At 60.8% G+C, this 11458-nt stretch overlaps 1 protein-coding gene across 1 annotated transcript in view; it reads right to left on the reverse strand.

Annotated features, from left to right (window-relative positions):
* Positions 1–83: 83 nt before the first annotated feature.
* TRAVEDRAFT_128860 (uncharacterized protein) overlaps positions 84–11458 on the reverse strand; it is a gene marked incomplete at both ends in the record, with an annotated part of 16231 nt that continues 4856 nt past the window's right edge. The window contains 2 exons of the mRNA XM_008043290.1: positions 84–357; positions 424–1037. Coding sequence (XP_008041481.1) covers positions 84–357; positions 424–1037 — 888 coding nt within the window. The remainder of the gene's footprint in view (positions 358–423; positions 1038–11458) is intronic.

The following is an 11458-nucleotide window of genomic DNA, read 5'->3' on the forward strand; positions in this document are numbered from 1 at the left end:
TGATATACAGGAACACCCGCGGTGTATAGGGCCAGCTAACGTCCGGGCCCGGGATCGCGCGGCACCTCGCCCACGCCGATTATTCACATCGCTTTGCTCATCCCCTCCGTGCGTACCTCCCACCCCGCTTTCGGAAATCCCGGTGCAGTACCCTTACTTCCGTCCCACCCCTCAGCCATCATCGCCATCGCATACAGCAGCGAACCGGAACCCGGGAAATACGGAGTCGGAACACGCACTCCGCCTACGGGCATCCCGACGTCGTCGAATTCGAACAGCGGGTGGAGCAGCCATTCTATCGCCTTCTCCGTCTCTCCGTTGCGCGCTGCGGACATCGCCAGCATGGGGAAGTCCCATCTGTGACGTGCGAACGGAACACGCTTTTCAGTGTCAATCAATGCTTCGGGAACAACAGCCACCTACCCCCAGCAGTTGCTGATGTTCCAACTCGTCCAAATTTTCTCCGCCGTCGCCTTGGCCATGGTCAAACTCACGTTCGCGGTTTGCGGCAACCATCCATACAAGCCCACCATGGCCGGGTGGTCGTTGGTGAACGTCGGCGTATCCCAAAAGTCGCTCGGGATCCCCTCGTAAACCGCGTACAGTTCGTCTTCGATCGGGAGTGGGGCCAGGTTGTCCTTCACCTCCGTCCACTCGGCCGGCACCGCTTCTCCCATTCTTTCCATCCAAGTGCTCGCGTGGTCTAGACCGAAACGCCAGTACGCCAACTCAAATGCCGGGTTGCGCGTCACGTTCGGGCTCGTGTCCTCACTCACGACGTACATCGGTGGGCCTAGATCGAAGAAGCCGGTGCTCGCGTTCCGGTGGGCATAGACCGCCATCCAATCCGCCGTCGCATGCACCACGTCGTGCCACTTCTCCAGCGTCGCCATCGACCGGGTGGCCCGATACTCGTACTCGGCGAATACGAGCGGGTGCGGCTGTTCCCAGATCAGGAGCTCGTTGATCTCCCCCGGGGCTGACCGCCCAGCTGGATCGGTCATTTTGGACCAGCGCGCTCCAGTGGAATAGCCTTGCTGGACTTGAGCGCGTTGGATCGCGGTGGGGAGGAACCGGGAGTAGACGCTGCTAGCATGAGGGGAAAGATGGGGCGGGTGCGCATGTACATAGATATACTGAAATATATTTCGTTTGCGAGGGAAACATCGACTGTGCGAGTGTGTTCGCGTGCGTGGTGGCTGTGCGGAACTCTGGCGAGCCGGCAGTGGGTGTTGGCGGCGGGGACGGACTCGGACGGTGCGCGCGGCTGGATCTCGCTTGGGCGAGCATCTCGGGGAGCGTGCCGGATCCCGGCGAGGGAGGCATGTACTGCTAGGGAAATAACTACGGACTCTGCGTGGAGAGTGGGTGGCAGTTGGCGCTGGGGAGGTCCAGAGGGTGCACTAGGGGAGAGGGGACTCTGTTCACGCATTTTGGACGGCAGGAAAGTCACGGAAATCGCATTACGGGCTACTGATAATACTACGACCCCGAACGCGCACAAACGCGCCGTAAAGACCCACCCGCCCCCGCTCAGGACACTTCGCGCACTCGGACGGACGCGGGCGCCTACTCCGACACTGCCTGAGTCTGCAGAGTCCCGCACCACTGCTTTTTCCTCAGTCTGTTTGCTCGCCCACACTCTGCCCGTTTTCCAGGGTCCTCCGCACTGGAATCCGTTGTATGGAAGTCAATCCGGAGTCACACAAGACGAGCACGAAGTTCCCTGCGTGTGCGCGACTGGAGCGCGCGCGGGGTTCGTTCCGCATGCCCAGTACATGGGGGTGATCGCGGCGCCAAGGACATCGTGCCGCCGTCGCGACTCCGACGCGCTCGGGACGTCGAGCAGATCTCTTGCACGCTACGAAGCCGTTCTGGATGTCGGAGTGTATCTGGCGAGGCGCGGCGCGGCGCGTTCCTGCTCTCGCGTGCGGCCTACAAATACTGGAAAATTAGTTGGACGCCGGTATTAGCGGGCGAGGAAGCGGTACATACCACATTTACTTCGAACGCGACCTCTCGAGTGATGCGCGCGGAACATACGGCATACAGCCGCGGGCGCAGATTGTGCTCCGGAGGCAGCACCGACACGCCGCGTGCGGTCATACGAGCTGCCGGCCGGAACAATCGCGTGGGAGGGTGTCGAGCTCCGAGTCGGTGGAGGCGTCTGAATCGGTTGGAACATAGTTGACGGCGGCGAGCTGCGCAGACATTGACATTAGCGTAAGAGTACCGCGCGGGCGAATCCGACTCGCCTATGCCACGGCGCTCCGAGTCCCGTAGCCGTGCACGGGACACTCGTGCTCGCCCGAGAGTCTGCCAGCAGCGGAAGGACGAAGACGTCCGCACAAAGGGCCCAGAGAGACCTAGAATGTCCTTTTTGCTCGTCCCAGACGAGACGAGCGTGCACAAGGAACCCGTTCGCGCAAAGGAACTCTGCTCGCCCGCGGCTAGAGGACTTCGCGGATACGGGCGCTTATTCCGACGCAATGCGAAATACGCAAGTCGTGCGCCGACGTGGCATGGCTCTTCTCCGCCCCACGTCCGCCGTTCCTGCTCGCCCATTTCTCTCGTTTGACTGCCCTCTGTCCTGTTCTCAAACCCGAGAACACAATCTGCAAGGCCTGCTCGGTTAGCGGAAAGGCCAAATCTGCAAAAATAAGTCGGTACGTACTCTGGCTCGTTCGTTCTTGTGCGCGAGCCGCATGAGAGTTCTCCTCCCACGGAAATGCCCCTGAACGCGAGATACGGGTTCACATCCATTCTCTGCCATCCAGAATGGGACAGCGGGTGGGCAGGCATCGAAGGAGTCGTCTGGCCGCTTCAAGACGGCCAGACGCGGTACTGTAGAGACAATTCGAGGTTAGCAAGAACGTCGCTAAACGCAAACGGCGGCCAGACGCACCGCGAGACAACTTCGCCTTCCGGAGGTCCGTGGGCGCCTATTTGGACGTAGCTCGAAACTTCACAGTCCCGCGCCGCCGTTCCTCTTATCTCCTCGCTGACACGGGCCGGTGGGGTATGTCCGCGTTGTAGAGCGCACTCCGGAGATGTTGGCGCCTCCTCTGCAGCCCTGCGAGGGCCATGTCGTGTGCCGCCGCCCGGCTCGAGCGCGTGGGCAATTAGAGAAGGTTAGACTGTGCAAACACAGCGGTCGGTGGATGATTACACATCAAAGACGCAGCTCACCTATTTGCGCACTCGGGAAGCTCGTGGTCGTCTGATACGCCGGCTGCGACGAGTACTGCGCGCTGAAGGACAGCGCAGGGAGACGCCTGCGTACAGGGTGCAAAAGTCTCCCTGGGCAGCGCGCGATCCAGTAGTCGACGTGCGGAGACCATTACGGGGCTGCACAAGGGGTTATACGAGCGCAGAGGAGCTTTGCCCGCCGATGAAACGACTTCGCAGAGTCGCGGGTACGGGCGCCTATTATGACGCTGCCCGAAATTGCGAAGTCTTGTGTCGACGCGCCGCGACTTTACTCTGCTCCACCTCCTCTGCATGCGCCCGCGTCGCATTTCTTGTCTTCTGGCTCAATTATTCCGGCATCGGCGCTGAATGCATGCTCTTCAAGGCCAGGCTGGTCAGCGGGGACGTCAAGCCTGCAAAAAGAGAACGGTGCGTACTCCGGATGGTTCGGGTGCACGCTCGTCTCCAGGTAGCATGACACGTGGCGACGCGCGCCCAGAATGCGAACTGCGTGCCCGCATTCGTGCATCCGAGGCGGGTGGCTGCACCGCTAGAGTGTTTGCCGGCATCCAGGGAGTTTCCCTGCTTCGTTACGGCCGAGATAATACTAAAAAGAAGGTCATATGTGAGTGAAACCCTTCGCAGACGCAAACAGCGGCCACACGCACCGCGACGCGACTTCGCGCTTCCAGAGGTAAGCGGGCGCTTATTTGGACGTAGCTCGAAACTGGCAAGTCTCGCGCCGCTGTCCTTTCACTGCTACTAGTCGCTTGCTGGGGCTCGGTCTGGAATCCGTATTACGCCGCAATCCTGGGCCGCGAGTGAGAAACGAGGTGGTCACCCGCACGCGAGCTGCAATGCCCAATGCAAAGTCGAGATAAGTCAGTCATCGGAGGGATTCAGAGGTAAGAGGGAGAACGGTACATACCAAGTCTGTTTGATGCCCGCGGAACAGTCAAAAAGCCCACCGAGGTACGTCCTGGTACGTCCCACACGAAGAAGGCGTGCTCGTGTCCATCGTGGGCGCTCTGGGTACTGGTGGGACCTGAGACTTCGTTTGCACCGCGAGAATGCGGGCGTGAATCTGCCACAAGCGGCTGCGAGTCTACGCGAGGTATAGTAGACGAGCACAGAGGCTGGCTCGCCGAGTGGGAACGGCCGTGAACAAGGCCAGGAAGAGAGAAACAGTGCCAGACCGCCGCGGACGCACTTCGCGAGATTGGCGCTTATCTGAGCGCCCGCGCGATCGAGCAGCCACTCCCGCGCGATCTCTTCGTTCTGCTCCGCGACTCTTCTTCAGTATTCCACTCCGTCCTCGCGCTGCACATATCTGCGGATTGCTGCAACGATGACGAAAGACGTCTACGGCGGCATACAAATCAACTAAGCACTCGTGCGCGTGCACAACAATCACAGTACGTACCAAGTCATCAAACTCGTCTACGAGACGCCGACATGTCCGCCCACCTCGCGCCCTCAATTGCTAGGCGCAGACCAGCTACAGCGCCTCCGCGATGGACGCAAACGACTCACACGCCGCCGGGAAAGTGGTATTTCTCCTCGAAAAGGCCTCGCATCGACGCCACAGGGACGAGTCGCAGGCGCGAGACCGACAAGGTGAGCGGTGTGGGTTTTCGTGTTATGACACAGACTTGGGCGCGTCCGCTGCCGGCGGTGTTTGCTGCCGGCGGACACCTCCGGCACGGGCACGAGGAGCGGATCACGCGTGTACGAGTGGTCTATGGATCGTTGTATCAGTATACAGTTTGCCACACACGGGCAGTAAGGGGTGTACCTTCAGATCGACCACAAAGCGCGCCGTAGACATACACGGCGCTGTCCAGCTGCTAGAGGCGTGTACTGTGGCAGATGGATGGCTCGAGACGTGTCGGGAGGGCATGTCCCGGGCTTGTTTGCCGTACCGTACCATCCAGCGACATGTGGTACGCTGAGGAGAGTGTCCTCTACGGCGGGCGCAGACAGCATGCAGCGTGCTACCTCCCTGTCATCCCCTGTCCTCTGTGCAGTGCGTTCGGGCCTCCTCGACGACCTGTCAAACCGTTGGCGGCTGCGCTGAGGACGGGAGTACAGTGCTGCTGGATGAGCAACAACACTGAAGTTATGTTTACCTCGTCGCACTCCCGGATGCCCTGGCTGGTAAGTTGCTGCGTGCAACACCCCACGGCACAGCCGACATGGCGGTTCTCTGCGCGGACATATATTGTGTGAGTACTGCTGTCCTGTCCGGAATGCAGGCCCACGTACTCACCTTGCTTGCCTCGCGCTCTGAATTCGAGTTGCCGTCTTGCGGCCGACTCGGATAGGGTGTGTCCAGGGATCGGATGAGTGTGCAGAGGATGGGAGGACGATGCAGGGACACTAGCGGTGGAGGTAGGGAAGAGAGGGGAAGGAAGGGAGGATGCACACGGGCGAGATCGCAGGACGCTGCGAGGGCAGGTCGGTAAGTTGAATGAGGCATGGCGGACATGGGTCCGGCCCTGGCCCATGTGGTGCGGACGGAGCGGGCAACTCGGTTGCGAAGATCTCGAACTGTGCCGCGTGTGGAGCCGTGCGAGCGTTGTGAAGCAGCGGGTGTTTCGGGGGTTGTCTGGTTTGATGCTCGCCTGTACATAGTTGTATCGCTTTGTATGCTGCACCAATAGGATTTCTGGGTTCGTAGATATGGCGTGATCGGGCATCTGGTTGCCCAGGGAGTGTCTTCAATTTTTGGGCTTTTACGTTCTGATGCACACAAATTTGACCATGGCTCTGGGCCCACGGCCATGGTAGTCACACAGATGCACTCCGGCAAGCTACTCAGGGCCCGCCTGCATCTCCACACGCTCTCACTTTCCCAGAAATGGAAGGACCAGGAAGACCAGAGTGTGCAGCACTATACTGCTCACTCTCCTTTTCCTGACCTCGTCCACTTCTGCATTTCATGTCCTACAATATGTTGGGGCTCAAATTGATAGAAAATAACTTGTGGTACAATATCATGAAAGCAAATGCAATGGCTCGCCCACACGAAGGTTCACAATGCCCTTGCAGATCTCAGATATGATTCCGATCTTGCCGGCGCTACGCTCGCTTGACCCTGCAGTCGAGATTCGCGGAGATGTCACTGAAGCGCTAGTCGCGAGCTGATACTGAACGCCCTGCAGATTGTGCTATGACATTGTCGAGCAGGTCGCGGCCGTGGAGAGAGCACAAGACGGAATGCGAGCACAACGTCCGGGAGAGCCTTGAGCATGGCCACCTGCCTGCCTTTTTGGGTAAGAAGGAATAGAGCCGCCCAATGTGCGCGCGGCCGTCACTGCTCCCTCGTCTTCATCTCCTCCGTATGAGTCCGCCTCTTCGCTTATGCGCCATACAATATTGGTCTATATATGTTTGCATCTCAAACTGTCTAAGTATGCGAACTCGAAGCGCTGCACACGCCTGTCACAAGTTGCGGACCCACGTTCTCGGATCGGTCGCCAGCATCCGAGTCTTCGCGCGCGGCGATCCGACATCCCTCCAAAGCGCCCCCTGGTAGCCTCGGCAGCACATTCAAAGCAGGATATCCTATCATATATGTAGCATAATATGTGAGCTCTGAGAGCAGGCTTTTTGATTCTATGGGCATGGTTTGGATATTACACTCACGAGTTTTGAGGTCCTCCGAAACTCGGGGGCTCGGGGGCTCGGAAGGCTAACAAGTCTTCCGGTGTTAGGGATCAACACGCGCCACGGAGCGCGCCCTCCTGCGAATAGACAAGATTTGATTGCGTTTGAAATCTGGTAACATCAGCGAGTCGCGTAGGGCTTCGCAGTCGTGAAGGGAACAAGATCTGTAGGCAGGCGCGTACTACACTTCTCCGAGCATATTCAATCCCACCGGTATGCATTATCTCACTTCTTGTGAGTCCCTCTGACTTCGTGTATTGCTCGCAAGTACGCATTTGCGTACTACTAGCCACGCGCACTTAGTATGTCACGCCGATATATTTCTGGTGCACGCGGATATGCCGCTAGTCTCGTCTGAAGTGGACTCGAACGACCCTTACTTGACTATCTTGATTCATGTTCGCAGTGTCTCCAGTCCTCGAGCGACGCACCCACACCCCTTAGTAAGTTATCTCCGAAGCTGCTGGGCCCACATTTCGCGATCATGACCTTTACCAGTGATTCCAGCTACTACCAAATATCTGGGTCGAGTGGAGAGCCCGACACCACGTCCACGAAGCTCGCAATGACATGTACGTTCTCGCATCGCATGCCCATACTCGACTCGCTGACATCGCCTAACTGTCTCTAGATCCAAGTTTGCACTCCACATGCGTATTCCCTGTGCAAGCGTGCCATGTCCAGGAACAGGCGAGCTGGACGGCATGGACGGCATGGACTGGGGCGAGCTCGTGTTCTCGCATGCTCATTGATGAATGGTGAGCTGTGGGGTCAAAGTGTTGAGTCGTGCGTCTGGATACAATACGAGCATAGGTAAATATATTTCTTGAAGGTGTACGAGAGATACGTGTGGATGCCTGCTCGTACAATGCCTCCCTGGACCTGATATCGCCGTCCCCTGCTGGGCCTCCCGGATACCTGTGTGGCGTCAGCGTCATTCCACCCTCGTCCGATACGGAATGGACTCGCTAGACGATACAACATCTAGCCCACGGCGGCGACGCCCGTGCCCACCTGAAACGAGGGCAGTCATCTGTGTACCGAGCGCCCACTATCCGAAGCGAGCCCGTCCCTCGAGACCAACGCGGCTTGAACGCGGAATCGCACCGTGCCGCGTAAGTAAGTTCGCCCTCCCGCGGCTCGTCCGTGCGCACCCATTCCCGCTGACCCCGCTGCGCTCGGCTCATGTCGCTCTGTGGTTGGTGCACCGTTGAGCGGGCTCGGTGCCCTCTCCGGTGCTCTCGTAAGTTTGGGGTGTCGTGTTCATTTCCATGGGGCGGCGGACTGCTTGGCTCCGGTAGACGTTGGTGCACGGGCCATCGTACGACGGGGCGGCCCTAAACCACGGCGGTATAAGTACAGCACTGGACGCGACGCGAGCGTACTCACTCTTCACCCTCCGCGCCCTCACTCCCTCGCCCGTTCCTAGCCCTCCTCCTCCCCTCGCGCAGCCTCTCCGGGTGCTGCCCACAGGCTGCTCGCACCCCGCTGTCCCTATTCATATTTCCTCTTCCACTCTGGTGAACCCCGGTGAGGTGCAAACACATTGTTAGCACAGTCGCTGACTCCGCTCTGCAGTGCTCATCACAGCGCGCAACGTCCAGCTCGACGCCACCCATGGCGAGCGAGTCTGGTACACACAGGCCGATCGAGACGAGGGCCGCACGGAGCCTGTACGTGTCACAGAGCACTGCTCAGACTCGAGGGGACTCGAAACAGCGACTCCAGATACTTACCTCCTTCCCTGTCACCAATTCCTCGTCGTCAGAACCATGGTCCAGGACTTGCACCCCCTCCGCTGCGCCGCCATGACGCTTACCAGGACCTACAGAACCGAAACGATAGCTGTGAGTACAGTGGCCGGGACCAAGGCCCTGTGAGATCATACTGACCTTGTTGCTTTCAGTGCGATGTCGCGAGAGCGATGCTGTCTTCGCACCCAACGACGCCGAGGCAAGACGAGCAAGGGGAGCGTAGCCGAGGCGAGGCGGCGGCGTATGCCTGGAGCGGACGGTTCTGGGGCGGGTGTAGCAGTACCAGGTACGTCTACATCACCAGGGGGAGAGCGGCACGATGAAAGGCTGCAGCGAGCTCCGCGCGCACGAGCGCACAGGCTCACAACAGGCCCAGTGCGACCCCGCGCTCTCCGCGTTTTCGTCCACATCGTGCGTGGCCCGTCGCGGTACGTAGACGCGCCTCGGGACGAGTCTGTCCTGAGGCGGGGGCGTCCGAGGGCGTACCCGTGCACAACCGAGGCGACAATCCGTCAAACGCCCCCCGTCGACTTGTCGCGCGGACATGGCCAGTACGCGCGAACGGCGTACAGTACGCGCCGCTGGAGCTATCCTGCACACGGTGAGTCACCTCGTCGCCGACTCTGAGCACACATGCTGCTCACCTCAGATCAACCTCGCCGCGGCCGCCTGCACCTCACCGCGAGCGGCAGACTCGCCCCGCGACCGAGTCGAGACCGCTGGGCTCGAAGGTAAGCGCTTCTGAGTCCACTTCACGCACAGACGACTGACACTGTACGCGGCAGCCGCGCACAGAAACGCGTCGCCGTGGCCTCGTGTCTCGACGCACGCGGCATCTCGACGACCGCGGTACGTCACCAAGAAGACATGGGGCGTGCGCAGGAGACCACGACGCGGCGGGGGAATCGGACGGCGGGAAGGGAAGGACGCGGGGCGGCTGAAAACGAGTGTATTACGGTAGCACGTAGCTAGGTACATCGCTGCGGGCCGTCTCGAGCGGCGGGGACGAGGGCGGGGACGGCGGTGATGGACCTCCCCGCGTCCTTCGGGTGCTCTCATCCGGCTCGTGCGCCCGCTCGCGGACCGTCGGTGGCCGTGTGCAGCCGGAGAGCGGGCGCACGAGATCGCGCATAGGCAGGTAGGTGATATCCTGGGGGTGTCGTCAGCAAGGGCGTACGCGAGGTAAGACAATCGCGTACCCTTCGCGCCCACGACGCGCTTTCCGCGTACGCGGACGGCGTCTTCTCAGCGCACACACCGTCTTCGTGGTGTGCGCTCGAAGCTCCTCGCTTGCGGGGCTCGGTGGACCGCGCCGGCGGTGCCTCGGCGTCACTGCACGCGCGGTCTCCCGGACCCCGCCGCGAGCTACGATCCTGTCCCACGCGCTGAGACGCAGCAGGGGAGGTCGCAGGCCGTGCCCAGGGATGCTGGTGCCAAACGGCGCGGCGGGAGGAGGCGTGGGCGGGCGGGGATGCGCGTTTTTGCGATCGCGCGGTGAGGTCGCCCATGGAATCGCGCCGAAGATGCGATTTTCACCCTCTTCGTATCGCCCCGAGACTTCGTGTGGGGGTGCGCCCTGTTCCATGGGAGGTCCCAGCGGTGTTCGGGCGCGGCCCGGACGCGATGCCGGCGCGCGAGGGGGGCGGCAAGTGGCGGGTGGGGGCCGACCTCGTATTTGGCCGAGCCCGTTCTGCGTGCGATGGCGTCGCGGCCGTATCACAAATGCCGTATATGTGATGTACACATGGCCCTCGTCGCGTTTCGGGTCTTTACGACGCGCTCCGGCGAAGTTGTGATGTGTCGGGCGGCGGGGTGTCGAGAGAGCCTCCGCGACGAGGTCGAGCTACAGCTTGGTCCTCCGCGGTTGCATGCGACGATAGTCGACGCGGAACGTGCACGAGCACACGTCCGCTAAGTTTCGCAGCGTCCGAACGGGAGGGGCGGCCGCGACGCGGAAATTTCTGATGTGGTCGTCGGATTCGCCAATGAAATCGGCCTGAACAAGAAATATATTTTCTTCGCGGATCGCCGCGAAAACGCGTGGGTGTATGCGCCCTGGTGCATGGGAGCGTACCGTTCTATCTGTGGGCGTACCGGATGCGATGGCAGAGCGCGAGAGCGGCGGCAAGCGGGCGGCGGGGCCGCGGAGTCGGCAGCGTGCGACGCGCAGGACGTGCGCGACGTGGCTGTGCGCGCGGGACGTGCGTCGTGTGCGCGTGACGTACGTGTCTGAAGTGTTCGGGCAGCGCGGCGTCGCTTGCGGGGTGATGTGCGCGGACCTGGCCTGGGGTGTCGGGCTCGGTGGTCGAGTTTGGTCGAGTGCGCTCGCTCGATGCCGTTGCATGTCCCAGGTATTGCCGTGAGTGGCGGAGGGCCGCCCTCTGGGACCGATGGAGGTGTTTTCCGGCCTGAACGAAGAGTCTCGGGCGGGTCCTCGGCATTCTTGTATGCGCGGCAAACTGAAAATCCGACTTTGTCAGCGCAAATCACGTCTGCATGAGCTGAAATCTTGCCTGGTACAAGATGCATGTAATTCTCACCGAGCTACATTCAGTGGGCAGCGGTCGGCGGGGGTGTCAGGGCGGGAGGAGGGGCCAATGGAGCCTTGGGGGCGGCTGCCTTGCCGACGGCACTCCTAGCGGAGGACGCATGGAGCGTCTTCGCGCGTTTCATATCATGTCCACGCACCTCTTATGCACATATACCCAGCACACAAAACGGGGGCGTTGAGGGGCGCGGGCGGTGGACGTCCATATTGGGCGAGCGGCAGGCACGCAGTGCCGACAGCGCCGGCGCCGCAGTTCCGCATTGCCCACAAACGGCGTTGTGTGCATGCCCGACAGTGT

Source organism: Trametes versicolor (genome assembly GCF_000271585.1).
Source record: "Trametes versicolor FP-101664 SS1 unplaced genomic scaffold TRAVEscaffold_9, whole genome shotgun sequence".
Taxonomy (NCBI): domain Eukaryota; kingdom Fungi; phylum Basidiomycota; class Agaricomycetes; order Polyporales; family Polyporaceae; genus Trametes; species Trametes versicolor.